Below are 18916 nucleotides of genomic sequence, written 5' to 3' on the forward strand. Positions count from 1 at the left end.
TAAAAGGGTAATAATAATAACTGTTCGTTTGTATAATTTTCTGATATTCATGTGCTCCGCTGAAGTGCCTTTGTCGACCAATGCTGTTTTCCTGAATATTTTTTTAGCCTTCATTCAAATAGTTTTAACATTTTGTTTACTGCATACATTACATCTTACACTACATCATAATTTCAGTTACTGACCACTGCGATATATCAACAGCCAGTGATACTTTGACTGTCAATGTTTTTCTCAGAAACACCAACATGTATGGTGCTTCGGCTTTTTCAACAGTTACCCATTATATATCATAGATCACGTGCTTAGCGATAGGCATTGTCCGAGTCATCTCTTGTCACACACTAATATACTTGAAGAAGAAAATGGCATTACTTTACGATATCGTTTTCGTTTGCTTTTATGAGACACCATTTTTATACGCCCGTTTGAAAAACGGGACGTATTATGGGAACGCCCCTGGCGGGCGGGTGGGCGGGCGGGCGGGCGGCGTCCACAGACCTTGTCCGGAGCATATCTTCTTCATGCATGGAGGGATTTTGATGAAACTTGGCACAGTTGTTCACCATCATGAGACGGAGTGTCATGCGCAAGAACCAGGTCCCTAGGTCTAAGGTCAAGGTCACACTTAGAGGTCAAAGGTCAAATTCAAGAATGACTTTGTCCGGAGCATATCTTCTTCATGTATGGAGGGATTTTGATGAAAGTTGGCACAATTGTTCATCATCATGAGACGGAGTGTCATGCGCAAAAACCAGGTCCCTAGGTCTAAGGTCAAGGTCACACTTAGAGGTCAAAGGATACAAGAATGAAAAATTCAAGAATGACTTTGTCCGGAGCATATCTTCTTCATGCATGGAATGATTTTGATGTAGCTTGGCACAGTTGTTCACCATAATGAGAGGGAGTGTCATGCGCAAGAACCAGGTTCCTAGGTCTAAGGTCAAGGTCACACTTAGAGGTCAAAGGATACAAGAATGAAAACTTTGTCCGGAGCATATCTTCTTCATGCATGAAAGGACTTTGATGTAGCTTGGCAAAATTGTTCACCATCATGAGTCAGAGTGTCATGCGCAAGAACCAGGTCCCTAGGGGTAAGGTCAAGGTCACACTTAGAGGTCAAAGGATACAAGAATGAAAACTTTGTCCGGAGCATTTCTTCTTCATGCATTGAGGGATTTTGATACAACTTGGCACAAATGTTCACAAGCATGAGACGGAGTGTCATGCGCAAGAACCAGGTCCCTCAGTCTAAGGTCAAGGTCACACTTAAAGGTCAAAGGTCAGATACAAGAATGACTTTGTCTGGAGCATTTCTTCTTCATGCATGGAGGGATTTTGATGTAACTTGGCACAATTGTACACCATCATGAGACGGAGTGTCATGCACTGGTCCCTTCTTTTGAATTACTTCCCTTTGCTGTTACTATAAATAGCTTATATTGTAACTTTTTCATTACAAGTCGTAGGGAAAAATCGAGACCACTTTTCTGTAGTACAACATGCATGTTACATCCAATTCTGAGGTGTATTTTGAGCTATCTCTACCTGGTAAGGATTTTTGTGTGGACTTGTAATTTTTTTTTTTCGATTTTTTTTTTTTTTTTTTTTTTTTTTTTTTTTTTTTCTCTTAAAGATTAACTTCCCTTAGTTGTTACTATAAATAACTTACGTTGTAACTTTTTTATAATTGACCGTAGGGAAAAACCAAGACCACTTTTCTGTGGTACAACATTGATATTACTTTCAAATTTTGGGTGTATTTTAAGGTATCTCTACCTGGTAAGGATTTTTTTTGTGGACTTAGAAAAATAAAAGAATTACAATAATTTCTAAAAAAAAAACATTGTAAACAACTAGAAAATTAAAATTCCATTTGCAAATACAGGTGCTAGTGTAAACAAATTTGCTGTGACGGGCGTATATTGTGACATTCTGCACCCTTGTTGTTTGTTGTACTCGATTACAAAAAGGATGTGCTTGATTTACGATAAAATTGGATTACGCACTTAAATCGAGTAAAATATGTATCCCGTTTTTATCTGGAGCTCTGTAAGGATTTTTGTGTGGACTTACAATTTTTTTTTTTTTTTTTTTTTTTTTTTTTAAGATTAACTTCCCTTAGTTGTTACTATAAATAACTTATATTGTAACTTTTTTATAATTGACCGTAGGGAAAAACCAAGATCACTTTTCTGTGGTACAACATAGTTGTTACTTTCTAATTTTAGGTGTATTTTAAGGTATCTCTACCTGGTAAGGAGTTTTTTTGTGGACTTAGAAAAACAAAAGAATTACAATGATTACTAAACAACCATAAAATTAAAATTACATCTGCAAATACAGGTGCTAGAGTAAAGAAATTTGCTGTGACGGGCGTATATTGTGACATTCTGGCACTCTTGTTTAAGATATCATGTAGTGAATTGTTTTTACAAAGAAGACCAGATAGCGTTGTTATTTTGTAAACATTATTTGCAGATATACATGCAGCTGCAGTGAAGATTGCAGAAATCAGCAGTACTTGCCTAGATAAAGTACACAGTACCTTGATAGGGAAATGGTTGCAGTCTGGTAACAAGGTGCAGCAGGATTCTGATACAGTAAGTTGTTGTCCCCTGCCAGAGAAGGTAGGGGAAGTAATTATCTGATAATTGGATGTTATTAGTCTAAATCAATCCAGTAATATCGGGTGATTTTCCAGTTTTGCCGACTTGTGACAAAGATGAAACAGTGAGTCATAGCAATTATTTTCAACTGTTGGATAAAGATAGAGGAAAAATTTCAGGAAAATCATTGCTTTCAAAATTCCTACACGTCTATGCTCTCTGTAGGGTCATAAATCAACTTAATGAAACATAAAAGTGATATTGATGTTACTTGTTAAAGGTTGTTTAAGTACTATATTTTGTTCTTTTAGTATTTTGAAAAGTAGAATTAAAAAATAAAATAATTTTGATTTTGTCTCTAAATTGTGCATTTGCTCGCTTAATTTATGTCGATAAAAAACCTCCCAGTTTTTAGACCCCAACTCCATGGGAAAAATAGTAAACCTCCAGTTTTGTGATTCTTAACTTATCACATGTATGTGTTAAACAAGTGCATATTTACATAAATTGTAATGTAACAGCCTGAAAAAACATTAATCTCTATTCCCTGTATGGACAACAGCTGCTTTATCTGTTCTTAAAATAAAGTTAAAAGCCCAATGGAACTTTAAAAAGTAATATAAATTAATGTTACCTTTCTTGTGATTTATAAGTATGATTTTCTTGAAGTTTATCTTATTTAAAATGTTTCATCACAAACATTGTAGTGTTGTTATATTTCAGACAATGACATTCAGTCTAGAGAATCTGAAGTTTACCGACACTGTTCAAGAAAAAGAGGATGATGAGGAAATGAGCTTCAAGAGGTGAGGTGATGTCTATTTTTTCTGGCCAATAGCAATCGGTCAACCAATTTCTATATTCCGTTATTATACCCCCACCAAACATGTTTGAGGGGGGTATAAAGGAGTCAGTTTTGTCCCGTCGCGTCCCGTCCCGTCGCGTCCCAAAATCTATTATCTCAGTTATTACCAAATGGATTTGATTCAAACTTAAAATACATGTTCCACCTTATCACCCACATCATGTGACACAAGGTGCATAACTCTTGACACCAAGTTTTCATGAATTATGTCCCCTTTTACTTAGAATTTAAGGTTAATTTTGTTGTATTTTCACTATATCTCAGTTATTACTAAATGGATTTGATTCAAACTTAAAATAGATGTTCCACCTCATCACCCACATCATGTGACATAAGGTGCATAACTCTGACACCATTTTTTTATGAATTATGCCTCTTTTTACTTAGAATTTAAGGTTGATTTTGATGTATTTTCACTTTATCTCAGTTACTACTGAATGGATTTGATTCAGACTTAAAATAGATGTTCCACCTCATCACCCACATCATGTGCCCACATCATGTGACACAAGGTGCATAACTCTGACACCAAGTTTTCATGAATTATGTCCCCTTTTACTAAGAATTTAAGGTTAATTTTGTTGTATTTTCACTATATCTCAGTTATTACTAAATGGATTTGATTCAAACTTAAAATAGTTGTTCCACCTCATCACCCAGATGATGTGACATAAGGTGCTTAACTCTTACATAAATTGTTTATGAATTATGTCCCCTTTTATTTTAAATTTAAGGTTGATTTTGATGTATTTTCTCTATATCTCAATTATTACAAAATGGATTTGATTCAAACTTAAAATAGGTGTTCCACCTCATCACCCACATCATGTGACACAAGGTACATAACTCTGACACCAATTTTTCATGAATTATGCCCCTTTTTACTTAGAATTTAAGGTTAATTTTGATGTATTTTCACTATATCTCAATTACTACTGAATGGATTTGATTCAGACTTAGAATTTAAGGTTAATTTTGATGTATTTTCACTATATCTCAATTACTACTGAATGGATTTGATTCAGACTTAAAATAGATGTTCCACCTCATCACCCACATCATGTGACACAAGGTGCATAACTCTGACACTATTTTTCTTGAATTCTGTCCCCTTTTACCTAGAATTTAAGGTTAATTTTGATGTATTTTCACTATATCTCATTCTGATTGGCTTAGAGCCAAAGAGAAGTAACCTTTTTTTAACCTTTGTACTGAGTTTCTTCCCCTTAAATTCCAGGAATTAGTCTATTTTTAGAAATCCTATTTTTAGATTTTAAATATTTTAGGTATTTTTCTAACTTTTTTATTATAAGTCCTATGTAAAAAGTAAAAACATTTTTCCGTGGTAACATGGGTCGGTAAGACACTTTTTTGTTTTTGTATTCCCTTTTAGTGTATCTCTAATATTAGAGATTTAATATATTTACTAGTATTACTATACTAGTATTATACTAGTATTACTTATATGTGGAAGCCCAGGATGAAGTACTCCAAAGTATTTTTAAGATTCCTTATGGTTGCCATTCTTCTGTGACAAGACCGTATGGTGGGGGTATGAGTCACTCCTGTGACAGTTCTAGTTTTCCTATAATTTTTACTTTAAAAACCCCTATATTTTGAAAAGCCTCCTATATTTTCCTATGTTTTTAGCCCACCATCATTAGATTGTGGGCTATTCAAATCACTCTGCATTCGTGGTCCGTCCTTCCGTCTGTTAACAATTTCTCGTTACAGCATCTCCTCAGAAACTGTTCGGGGGATTTTGACCAAACTTTGTCAGAATGATGTATTGGTACACTAGTTGTGTCCCCCTGAAATTCAGACTGGTTCAACAATTTTTGAGTGAGTTATGGCTTGTTTATTTTTATTATTTACATAGATTTCTATAGGGAAAATCTTCTTGTCCAAAACCTCAGGGACTTAAGACAATTAGATCTTAAGGTCCGACACCAGTGATCCTTGTGAAGTTATCTGTTCTATGCATAGAACTTGTTTGTATTGATGCAATATTCAGGAATGGTATTTCACTTGACTTACATTCACAGGAATACCATTAAAAAAATAAATGATAACATATTGAAGGAATGTATAAATGTGAAAAGATACCTGTATGTTCTTTTCAGAAGTGTTCATCTGGTAGAGGAGGAAAACAATGAGAAAAACATGATGAGATTATTTGAGTATGCCTTAAAGGTAAATGTTTTAACCACTTGTATTAACAGAGGCTTTTTTGACAAAGTGGTAAAAGTGGTTGAATTCCAATCACTTGTAACCCGCCTGCTTAGCTCAGTAGGGAGAATGCAGATGTACGGATCATGGGGTCATGAGTTCGATACCCGGGCGGGGTGTATGTTCTCCTTGATGATTTGATACTGTTTCTTTATCCAAATGTTCTTTCACCCAGTGGAAGGCAGTGATACTGTTTGTTTATGCAAATGTTCTATTACAGCCTATGGAAGGTGGTGATACTGTTTGTTTATGCAAATGTTCTATTACAGCCTATGGAAGGTGGTGATACTGTTTGTTTATGCAAATGTTCTATTTCAGCCTATGGAAGGTGGTGATACTGTTTGTTTATGCAAATGTTCTATTTCAGCCTGTGGAAGGCGGTGATACTGTTTGTTTATGCAAATGTTCTGGAAGGTGGTGATACTGTTTTTAGCTCACCTGTCACAAAGTGACAAGGTGAGCTTTTGTGATCGCGCAGTGTCCGTCGTGCGTGCGTCCGTCCGTCCGTAAACTTTTTGCTTGTGACCACTCTAGAGGTCACATTTTTCATGGGATCTTTATGAAAATTGGTCAGAATGTTCATCTTGATGATATCTAGGTCAAGTTCGAAACTGGGTCACATGCAGTCAAAAACTAGGTCAGTAGGTCTAAAAATAGAAAAACCTTGTGACCACTCTAGAGGTCACATTTTTCATGGGATCTTCATGAAAGTTGGTCAGAATGTTCATCTTGATCATATCTAGGTCAAGTTCGAAACTGGGTCACGTGCCATCAAAAACTAGGTCAGTAGGTCTAAAAATAGAAAAACCTTATGACCACTCTAGAGGTCACATTTTTCATGGGACCTTCATGAAAGTTGGTCAGATTGTTCATCTTGATGATATCTAGGTCAAGTTTGAAACTGGGTAAAGTGCCTTCAAAAACTAGGTCAGTAGGTCTAAAAATAGAAAAACCTTGTGACCACTCTAGAGGTCACATTTTTCATGGGATCTTCATGAAAGTTAGTCAGATTGTTCATCTTGATGATATCTAGGTCAAGTTCGAAACTGGGTCACGTGCGGTCAAAAACTAGGTCAGTAGGTCTAAAAATAGAAAAACCTTGTGACCACTCTAGAGGTCACATTTTTCATGGGATCTTCATGAAAGTTGGTCAGAATGTTCATCTTGATGATATCTAGGTCAAGTTCGAAACTGGGTCACGTGCGGTCAAAAACTAGGTCAGTAGGTCTAAAAATAGAAAAACCTTGTGACCACTCTAGAGGTCACATTTTTCATGGGATCTTCATGAAAGTTGGTCAGAATGTTCATCTTGATGATATCTAGGTCAAGTTCGAAACTGGGTCACGTGCGGTCAAAAACTAGGTCAGTAGGTCTAAAAATAGGAAAACCTTGTGACCACTCTAGAGGTCACATTTTTCATGGGATCTTTATGAAAGTTGGTCAGAATGTTCATCTTGATGATATCTAGGTCAAGTTCGAAACTTGGTCACGTGCCTTCAAAAACTAGGTCAGTAGGTCTAAAAATAGAAAAACCTTGTGACCACTCTAGAGGTCACATTTTTCATGGGATCTTCATGAATGTTGGTCAGAATGTTCATCTTGATGATATCTAGGTCAAGTTCAGACTTGGTCACGTGCGGTCAAAAACTAGGTCAGTAGGTCTAAAAATAGAAAAACCTTGTGACCACTCTAGAGGTCACATTTTTCATGGGATCTTTATGAAAGTTGGTCAGAATGTTCATCTTGATGATATCTAGGTCAAGTTCGAAACTGGGTCACGTGCCTTCAAAAACTAGGTCAGTAGGTCTAAAAATAGAAAAACATTGTGACCACTCTAGAGATCACATTTTTCATGGGATCTTCATGAAAGTTGGTCAAAAACGATGTCATACTCAAAACTGGGTCATGTGGGAAGAGGTGAGCGATTCAGGACCATCATGGTCCTCTTGTTTTATGAAAATGTTCTATTACAGCTTATGGAAGGTGGTGATACTGTTTGTTTATGCAAATGTTCTATTTCAGCCTGTGGAAGGCGGTGATACTGTTTGTTTATGCAAATGTTCTGGAAGGTGGTGATACTGTTTGTTTATGCAAATGTTCTATTACAGCCTATGGAAGGTGGTGATACTGTTTGTTTATGCAAATGTTCTATTACAGCCTATGGGAAGGTGGTGATACTGTTTGTTTATGCAAATGTTCTATTACAGCCTATGGAAGGTGGTGATACTGTTTGTTTATGCAAATGTTCTGGAAGGTGGTGATACTGTTTGTTTATGCAAATGTTCTATTACAGCCTATGGAAGGTGGTGATACTGTTTGTTTATGCAAATGTTCTATTACAGCCTATGGAAGGTGGTGATACTGTTTGTTTATGCAAATGTTCTATTACAGCCTATGGAAGGTGGTGATACTGTTTGTTTATGCAAATGTTCTATTTCAGCCTATGGAAGGTGGTGATACTGTGTGCTGTATTCGAGCATTGAGGTGTTTGTTACACCTGTATGATGATGATACCATGAAAAAAGTGTGTAACAAGTCGCTGGAGGATATCAGGTTAGAGCTGCATTTTAAAGATAGCAAATTTTATGACAACTACATTGGCCAAACTATATAGCCATGACATTGGCAGCTTAATATTATGCTATTATATCATTGTCAAGATGCTGACAATTGTCAGGAAGATGTCAATCAACAGAAAAACATGAAATATTGCTAAAGAGAACACTTCTAGAACTACAGTAACTTAAAAGGAAAAGATTTGTTATTGACACTGCTGAGACCATAATACTTGGAAGTGTATAAAAAATATTAATTATTGAAATTGTAGTGAAATGTTCTGCATTTGAATCTAAGGATTTTCACTGTTTGAAAAAGTTTAACTTTTGAATAACATGTGTTGGTTGGGAATAATCTGTGAAACAGAGTGATAAAGCGTACATTTTTTTATGTTTGCAGAAATTTACTACACATTATGATCTACTTGGCAAGCTTAGAGAAACTGCACATTCGCCACTCTGTAGAGACATTTATATCTTGTCATAAAGAAGGCTTGGTGAAGGGAATTTGGAAAAACCATAGTCATGAGAAAACTGTGAGTAGAATCAGCGTAAACTGATATTACTGTAACTCTTTTACAAAGCTATTTTGTTTGCATACAACTTGTTGTTAGCTAAAAGTTTTTTCATATCACCCATTAAGCATGTTTGTATATTGCTTGATGTTACAAAAGTGTAAACAATTCAGGGCTTTCCATCAGGATGTCAGGAAGACGCCCTTGCCTTTTAAATTAGGAAATTCATATGAGATATTTGCTTGTTTTGGGAAAAGAACAGTTTATGCAGATATTCATGGACAGTACTAACTAAATTTAAAATGTGAACTTATTTCAGGCTGTGACCCTTGTATCTTGCCTTTGTCTGGACTACGAGATCTATGACTTTCAGTTATGGACAAGTATTCTGCAAAGATTACATTCCTTTGGATTAGTGAGTATACACATTGACTCATTATACACTGTTGTTTATTTCAAGTTTTTCTAGATGATTATTCTTAGCTTGACTATACAAAGTGTATGGAGAGCTGTCCTACTACCCCCCGGCATCAGTATCTGCATCCTTATTTTAGTTAAAGTTTTGATGCACTTTCATTTGATCTATTTACTACTTGCAGGGATATAAATTAACACTCAGACCCTGTTAGCCAACTGGGCTCATTACAGGCAAATTCTAGGGGCCCAGCCTAAAAGTTAGGGGCCCAGCTATTATTAGCGGGAAAATATACTAACAGCAGTTTAGATCGACATAATTAATGATAAGTCTTGTAATTTGCTTCCTGCCAAAATACATCAATTTCTTAAATATAATTACAGAACACTCATCAAACTCACACATTCAGACACAGAATCTCAAACACAGACGCACTTAAAGTTTGAATGATTTTTGCAGCACTAGAGGATTTGGGTTGTTTATGGGCATTTTGATAGAGGCTGCACGCTTATGGACACCTGAATTGTAGTATTTTGTTACATTTTCGTGTTACAGGTCACTCACAATTATGAAATTATTACTTGTACAAAAAGTACACACCATGTTGCGGTCGGTGTTCTATGCAGCCGCGGTCTGTTAACAGCCCATTTTTCATTAAAAGTCCTCATTGGCCTTTAGGTCTTTAAATAATCCTGATAATATTTCCTTTTGTCCCCACGACCGGCCGTTCTAAGCTCTTTAACAACCTTCAATAAACCTCTACTTTCTAGTGCTGTATTTCTATGGGCGCAGCCATTGTTAGTGTCGGAGTAAATGATCCGCCTATTCCGATTGGTCGTAGTATATATCGGTAATTTTGATTGGTCGATTTAAGTGACGTAGTGCATATTAATAAGACAGTCTTGGAAAAACCCAGAATATTGACATTAATAGGTGAATCCAAAGCCATTCGCCGGCTGGGCGACTATTTTGGAAAATTGACTCGACCAGCTTCAAATCTGGTCGCACTGGGCGACTGGGCGAGTGTTAATTTATATCCCTGACTTGATAGATTTGCTTTAAACTTAAAATGGTTATTCTGCATTATCATCCACATAATATGACACAAGGGTCATAACTCTCACACCAATGTTTCATGAATGAATAACACCTTTTGACTTAGAATTTCAGACTAAAAGTTTCGCTGCACTTTCATACTTTCTCTGTTATTACTAAATAGATTTGATTCAGACCTAAAGCAGTCGATCCTCATCATCACCCATATCATATTACACAAGATCCATAGCCCTGGCATCAGTTTTTCAGGATTTATGCTGCCGTTTTACATAGAATTTAACGATAATTTTGATACATTTTCACAATAGATCTGTTATTACAGAAGAGATTTGATGCAAATTTAAAATGACAGTATTAAAGTTTATGTTTTGATAAACTACTCTATCTCAGTTGTTACTAAATACATTTGACTCAGACTTAAACTATTTCCAATATTTTAATCCACATTGGAGTCAATTAGCTATCCAGCTAATGTGTCCAGCTTCCTCAGATGTGCCCTATTTCACTATCAAATTTCGGAATAGTCACCTGTGACAGCTCTTGTTTAAATCTACACTAAACAGTGTATGTGTGTTCTGTTATTGTATTATAAGTACCTTAAGTAATTAATGAAGCTTTTAATTAATCCAGCCTTAAGTTATGTACTTTCTACAAAACTCACCCTTGAAATATCAAATGCTAACTCTGATCGGAAATTATTATATAGTAGCACTCATAGATAAGATATTGCGCAATTTTTCTCTTGTGTTTAAATCGTTATATAGTGTCTCTTTGATAAGGTATTGCTCTGATTTTCCTTTTATGCATAAATTGTTATGTAGTATCAATCTTTGATAAGGTTTTGCTCATTTATTCTTTTATGTATAAGTCATTTGCCTGTTGGCTAGAGCCTTGTCTGGGTAAAGATATTTTGCCCAAGTAAACTTTCTGGCATTTGTCAGGCTAAATTCCCAAAGCGTCATCTCTAGGTAAATTAGAGGTTGCAGCCTGGCAACTGTTAATTTAACCCTTACCCTGCTAAATTCCTATAATGAACTTGTCCTTCTCTCAATTTGGACAGTACCATTAACTGTTAAAAGGGGTGCATACCAAAAATATACTGACTGAATAGCGAACTGTGCAGATCATGATCAGACTGCACTGATGTGCAGGCTGATCATGATCTGCACTGGTTGCAAAGGCAGAATCAGTAGTGTTCAGCATGATGAGGGTTAACAGTAAAAACATTGCACATTTCATTTGATAAGACAGCATTTCACAGCTAGTCTCCAATTTACACAAAAGGGCGGTTGAATTGTTGCATGTTTTAGAAGAACATGGTTATAATAATTGGAATAATTTCAGATGACTCAGCTAGAGTATGTACTACTGAGGCTGAATAATGTACCAGAACTGTGGCAGATTGCAGCATTCCCTAAAATGTGGTATACTGTAGTCTCCATGCCTCTTCTTAAAGGTAACTATTGTCTCTCTTCTCAGTAACTTAAGTTTACACAGTTGAACTTTATTTGCTTGAACTCGATGGGAGAGGCAAAATGTGTTTGAATTATTATATAGTTGGAGCCATTGAACAGTATACATTATTTAGGGATTTTGCTGGGACATGATAATGAGTTGAGGGGATGGTTGTGTTTGAATAATTATATTTCAAGTGAACAAAGTGCAGCTGTATTTTGTGGTATAAGTTGCTATGTAAACGCATCAATAGTAATTTCAGGATCTTTATCATATTCATATGAAGAAAAGTTCCTTTGTGTTATTTGCCATTGCTAGAGTTTTCTAGGCAGGTGCCCCCTTGCCAGAAATTATACCCTGACGGGCATCGAGGGTCTTCTTCCACCATTAACAGCAGCTGGAAAGTTGCCATATGACTACTGTTTATTGTTAAATCCAACAAAAAACAACAACAAAAAGTAGAATGTTTAAATTTTAAAATTCCTCCAGTAAGCAAATTGATTTACGACAGAAGAATGAAACTGAAGTAGTGTTTTCCTTTCATATTTTAGTGTGTTCACCACTAAGCAAAGAACAGATGGACACATGTGTACATTACTTTAATGTTTTACTGAGGTAAGTTTTGTACACATTTCTATTTTTTACAGGAATGAATTCTCTTTATCTGATATTTAAGGTAGTACTAAAGAATTAACAGTGCATAAGCACATCCTTGCATGAAACTACAGTATCATATGTATTAATGATACACACATGTTGTTTTCCCTGTGGTGTGTAAACTAAGCTTGTGCTGTATATTGCTTTTCAATTCCTAATTATACAGTTAACTTATTAAGTGCTATTTACTTCAGGCATTTCAATTGAAGAAGAAAGTAAAGATTTGATCTGTAATTTCATTAGGATATAGAATACATTGGGTTTGTTTAAGTAAAGTACACTCTGTAGCCTAGTTATACATTGAACACCCAATGTATTATAGTTCATACTGTGATAAATGTAAGCCAGCCCATTTATCTGAATAAGAAGAATGCAGATCTAGGTATGGATTATTTGGATGAGAGTTTGATCCCTAGGCGAGGTATATGTTCTATTTGACGAGTTGGTAAAAGACATTGTTTCTGAAGTCATTTCTTCTTCCTCCACTGATCCATGTGGGGAAGTTGGTAGTTACTTGCAGAGAACCAGTACAGGATCTAAGAACACTGGTGATTACATAACTGAATACTGTTGAAATTGGCGCTAAGTCCAAAACAAACAAATTGCTAGTAAATCCATTTTGAAAGACAGTCAAATTTTGGTGCCATAAAAATGAAGAGTTATACAAAAGATAATAGGTAAGGGTAGATTTCTCGGAAGCACAGAGCACTAAAAACACAGCCTCAGAGCCTCGCATTTGCCAAGTAGGCCCACAACAAAAAGAAGCTGTAACGGAAAAATATTAAAGACTGGTTACTTCCAAAATCTAACAAGTACATATAAATTTATGCCAAATATAGATAGAAGGGGAGGAAGTGGTAAGGGGTAGAAAGGGGGTGGGGGAGGAGGTTGAATGGGAAAGTAGAACAAGGATGAATATACAAAGGGAATGCCACGTTCCTTAATCACAGTTACACTACAACGTAAACCACAATAGTGAAGACATTCATGTACCAAAGATAAACACACAACCACACCCAACTAACTAACATAGAAAAACAGACAAGTCAGATACAAGAACATTGCAGGGCACCGCTTTAGACACACAAGCACACAAACGCACACCTACAAGCAGGGAAAAACTATCGTGCACAGCCCCAGGGCCCCAGCAGCCAAAATAAAGGGGGGCACGAAAATATAATGAGTTGAATCAAAATACTGGTTCATTTCTTACTATTGACCAAGTCATTTAAATTCATGTGTTAATACAGAACATTTTAAAATACTGACGTCCTGTTTCTAGTACTTCATATTGAAGAGGAGAACCATTCCATTTTACAGATGTCCTGTATTGAAAGAGCTGGATGGAGACATGTTATCAAAACTGTATCACAAGTTAGAGATGCCAGCTTGCTCCCTGGGCTGCCTGATTATCTGTAAATCTTCCTCTGACTCTGCAATACAGGTATTAGTTACTCAGCTTTATTGTTCATTGGTTTCTGAAAAAAAAATGCCAGAAATGATAAATGTCATTTGTCAGAATTCCACTAGACACTTAGTCTGCAGAAGATCATATGTTAGGAATAACCCACAAAATGGTGACCAGAGGATGTGCAAAATGTCTATTGTACATGGAATTCTTCTTGAACTCGGCATTTTTAAAAAAAAAAAAATACTTCTAATATGGCCATTGTTGAAGAGAAATGTTACAGGGAACTTGGGCTAGTAACTCAGGAGATTTGTACTACGTAGAATTCTTGGTTTTACATTTTACAGAGTATGGTGTGTGAGGAAGGACATCATATTCTGGACAGCACAGTGTGCCTGCTGCAGAATGGCCTTAGTCACGGTATCAGTCTAAAGGTATGCTCATTTCAAAATTGTGTGGCAGAAAGGACCAACTTAAAAGAAATGATCCTAACTATAAGCTCTAAACACAATTCTTTTCTTGGTATTTTACTGCAAGGCCATGGTTATGAAACAAAAAATGTTACATTAGATTACATTTTTGAAAGAAGCTAATGTTAATTTAGTCACATTACAAATCAAATGCAGAAATGCACCAATAGTTTTATGTCCCATTTTAAAGAACAGGATGGTATATTGTTTTGCATATTGTCAGTCTGTAGGCCATCTTGTTTGGGATCAATAACTAGAGAATATTTGGGCTTGCAATGACCAAACTTTGTTGGGTGATTGCCCGTCATCAATAAATTTGTGACCATCAGGTCAATGTTACACTTGCATTGAAACTAGAAATTGTGTCTGCTAAATAATTAAGAATGCTTTGGTCTTCAGTCGTCCATCTTGGTAGGTTGAGTGACTCTGGACAGTTTATGACCAATATTGTATTGAGGTCAGTAGGTCAAAGATTAGTGTCGCATTGACCTCTAGACTGAAAATGGTTTCCTGCCAATCACTTAAGACCAGATGGCCTATTGCATTCAAACTTCATAGGTTATTGCCTGTGATCAGTAGATGACCCCTAATATTATACTGGTCAGTGAGTAGAAGGTCGGTCAGACTGACCGTGACACTGAAAACAGTTTCATTATTAGCTAAAGGATGCCTCTTCTTACTGCTTTTCAGCTGTAATCTTAAACAGATGATCTACAAAGCTTTTGCTGTCATTGGGTAAAAAAAGTCTAGGTAACTGACCTTAGTACTAAAGTCAGTTTCTGATAGTATCTGGAGCCCTTTTAGGCTTAAGGCTACCAAAACTTTATATGATAACTTGGATTGATAATTTTGAGTGTCTGTGTTGTGTTGTAAATGTTTGAAAGAAAAGTAATCAGCATAACAATCAAGTAATGAATATTCTGTTTCCCCTTATACATAATTTACATATCTGTGTTAGATCCAGGAGACTGTGTTCAAAGATATGCTACATTCTGAGAGGTTTGAACAGATCCTAGATACCAAGTTCCAGAAAGAATTTGTAGCCTACTGTGTCCGAGTGAAAGATATAGATGGCTTGTTGGTGTTTGCTATTAAGCATCAGAGGTAAGAATGACTGTTATACATAGGGCTGTCATCGTTAGAAACGATATCGATGTATCAATGATATTTTTTTGTCGATCGATTCCCATTTTCAAAAATCAATATTTTACAGAGAGAAAAAAACTATCCAGATAAACACTCAGACCCTCAAAAACAACTTAAGTTCACAAAGTAGTAAATTTGGATAAATGCAAAAGGGAAGTAAAAAGGCAAAATAAAAATGAAAGATTTTATTAATTTCTATTTATTTCTTTTATTTCATAAATACAATACAACACAATCAAACAGTAATATGAAAAGTAAGCAATAAAACTAAAAATAGCATTTACAGGAAGGTATATAGTATGCATATGAACAAATAAGTTGTTAATCTAACTTAATAATTGATATATCGATGTATCGTCGATATTTGTCTTCTGATATATTGGTATCGTCAATATGCCTAAGACCTAATCAATGACAGCCCTAGTTATACAAGGTGATTATTGAGACTTATTGGTACTACTGCAGAACCATCGATATTGCATGAAGGCAATTACTTTTTTATGGACAAAGTCACTACAGTTAGCATCCTTTCAGTCTGTTATGGTCATAGGGGTTGCTTTAGCCAACCGTCTGTTCATTATCAGAAATTACTTTAGTACTTGTAGCAGTGGCTGATGAAAATAATAACATGTTACATGTGGTGAATAATTTCTATCAACAAGGAGATGCAGAAACTGATTTTTTGTTAGAAAATATTGTTTTACAGTATATATTTGAAAGGAGTTTTTTTCTTTCAACTTTAATTGCCTAGTTCTTCTAAGAGAAGTTTTAATAGTGAAAGGGAATATGTGGACTAATTATTCTGTCCTAGTTGCTAAAATTATCCTCCCGCTTAGCTCAGTAGGGAGAGTACAGATCTAAGGGTCACAGGTTGTGAGTTTGATCTCCGGGCACGGCGTATGTTGTCCATGATGATTTGATGAAACACATAGTGTCTGAAATCAGTTGCTGTCGAACCTCTGATTCATATGGAGAAGTTTGCAGTTACTTGCAGTGAACAGGTTAGACTGGTTCTGAATCTAGGAACACTAGTCAGGTTAATTGCCCACCATTATATAATCTGAAATACTGTTGAGAAATGGTGCCAAACCGAAAACAAACAATTTATCTGCTATCTCAACATACTATTATAACCTCGTATTGTTTCAGACTGAATGAAGCAAAGACTTTGGTGAAGGTATACACAAGTGCTCACTCTACTGTATGTATGAAGGTGAACCAATATATTGATGAGGAAGAGGAGGAGGAAGACAGTACATTAGCTTTGTTAAAGGTAACAGTTCTTACGTGTAACCATTTTACTACTGACTACCTAGCTTGACACCTTTTAACAGGGCATTCATTACTCTATGTTGAGAACAGAAATGCTTATTACATATTCAACAATATTGATAACTTAGAAGCAGGGCACACTAAGCTTGTTAAGGCATTCCTTTTTCTCATAACATAGCGGTATGTTTGTGTTTTGTTAAGGCATTCTATGTTTCAAGTAATAAAAATGATATGTGGTTAATGTTGCGGACTAAGAGTCAGTTGCCCCTCACCAGACGAGTATGGGTTTGAAACTTGTGGTGTAGAATTCTTTGTGTGAGGAAGCCGTCCAGCTGGCTTACAGAAGGTTGGTGGTTCTACCCTGGTGCCCACTGATCCTCCACCATCAAAAGCTGGAAATGTCGCCATATGATCCAAGCTGTTTCAGTTTGACTTGAAATCAAACAAGAAAAGCTCCATACAGGAAGATTGAAAGAAAGGTTAATGAACTTTATTAAAATGTCTACTGGAACTTGGATTCAGTGTGGCCCTTCAGGATCATGGATTACATTCAATATCTATGTAATAGAATTCCCCTTAAGCCGGTGCTAGGTGGCGTGAGGGTTGTTGCACTTTCCATTACCTCTCATGAACCATGTCTGCTGTTTTTATGTCTCCCACCACACAGTGGTATGGGAGACATACTGATTTACTCCAGTCTGTGTGTCTGTCTGTCTGTCACAAAGCTTGTCCGCACTCTTAAGGCGAACATTTCTCATCCGATCTTCACCAAACTTGAACAAAATGTGTTTCACCATAAGGCCTTGGCCAAGTTCGATAACTAGCCAAATCCACCCAGGCACTTTCGAATTATGGCCCTTGAATTACTGATTGAGTCCACCGTCCAAGCCATCTAATTGGGTCCATTCATCTAATCCATCTAGAGAAACTAGACATTTTTCATAGGGGCAGTTGTGGGAGACATGCGCTTTTCTCAAAAGCATCTCTGGTTTTGTTTGGTTGCATTCTATGCTTCCAAAGGATCTTCTTACAGATTTTATTAAAATATTTCTCATATATACCTCTCTTCTACAGAAGTTTACAGTTACTTAAGGCAAACAGTGTTGTTCTGGTAGAGAGTTATGTCTCCCACGACACTGGTGAGAGACATACAGATTTACTCCTGTCTGTGTGTGTCCGTCAGTCAGTCTGTCACAAATCTTGTCTGCACTCTAAGTTGAACATTTCTCATCCGATCTTCACCAAACTTGAACAAAATGTGTTTGCCAATAAGTCCTCGGCCAAGTTCAATAACTAGCCAAATCGGCCCAGGCACTTCGGAATTATGGCCCTTGAATTACCAAAAATACTGATGCCAGTGATACAGGTCTTGGTGCATGGTTGACTCAGATACATAATGGAGAAGAAATGCCAATCTAGATGATTAGGCAGTTGTGGGAGACATGCACTTTTCTCAAAAGCAGCTCTAGTTTTCTAGTGAAACTTTCTGAAAAACTTCTACTTGTCCTTACAAAACAAACTTCTTAATCTTGCGGCTAGACTTTTGATTGTGTCAGCATACTGCCTTTTAGTGTTAAGTGTTCTTTTTTCTGTTTTGAAATAGCGGTTAGATGTTTTCAGTTGGGTTAAGAAAGAGCAGTTGATTGATATTAAGGTTAGTCCGCCAGCTAATACCATTTGTTAATTTAGGGTAAGGTGTTGTATGCAGACATATTTTACAAACATTCCAATCCTATATTTCAGGCTTACTTGAAAATGCAGAACCTAGAGGAATATTCTACTATGCTGTGAAATATCAAGTGAAGAGCAGAGAATGAGGACCAGATAAACAAGTGTTTCCATGATCAGATGATGAGTTGTTAAGCTGTACAAAGTTACTCATTGAGAATTCTTGATGAGATAATTATACTGACAGTGTCATTATAATTAACTGAATTACTGTTTAAATATTCTCTGGTGATGGGGATTTGTTATACTGTAAACTGTTAATGAAAGTGCTTCGTTATGACGTTCTGACATCTTTATATCTTGAAGGATGAACTTCTGTACGTCTAGAATCAAAGATTTATTAAATAAATAAAGTGGAAATAAGGACATAAGAGTATAGTCCTGTGGCGACGCCATATTTATTGACTGACATATGTTTATAACTGCGAGTAAGCAGTTAATAACTTCAACAGAGTGATATGTTTACTCAGTTATGATTATTTTGTTTATTAATTCTTTGATTCATTATACAATATTAAACATACAAATTTTCAGTA

General features: G+C 36.0%; 1 protein-coding gene across 1 annotated transcript in view; it reads left to right on the forward strand.

Annotated features, from left to right (window-relative positions):
* The window catches only part of LOC123540233 (kinetochore-associated protein 1-like), a 116974-nt gene extending 98058 nt beyond the window's left edge, over positions 1-18916 (forward strand). Inside the window, exons 52-64 of the mRNA XM_053525976.1 lie at positions 2482-2603; positions 3333-3415; positions 5598-5667; positions 8144-8256; positions 8659-8794; positions 9093-9188; positions 11589-11700; positions 12251-12314; positions 13677-13800; positions 14112-14198; positions 15193-15338; positions 16530-16653; positions 18396-18916. Of these exons, the coding sequence (XP_053381951.1) occupies positions 2482-2603; positions 3333-3415; positions 5598-5667; positions 8144-8256; positions 8659-8794; positions 9093-9188; positions 11589-11700; positions 12251-12314; positions 13677-13800; positions 14112-14198; positions 15193-15338; positions 16530-16653; positions 18396-18443 (1325 nt within the window). The 3' untranslated portion in view covers positions 18444-18916. The remainder of the gene's footprint in view (positions 1-2481; positions 2604-3332; positions 3416-5597; positions 5668-8143; positions 8257-8658; positions 8795-9092; positions 9189-11588; positions 11701-12250; positions 12315-13676; positions 13801-14111; positions 14199-15192; positions 15339-16529; positions 16654-18395) is intronic.

This window comes from Mercenaria mercenaria, chromosome 16 (genome assembly GCF_021730395.1).
Source record: "Mercenaria mercenaria strain notata chromosome 16, MADL_Memer_1, whole genome shotgun sequence".
In the NCBI taxonomy this organism is placed as follows: Eukaryota; Metazoa; Mollusca; class Bivalvia; order Venerida; family Veneridae; genus Mercenaria; species Mercenaria mercenaria.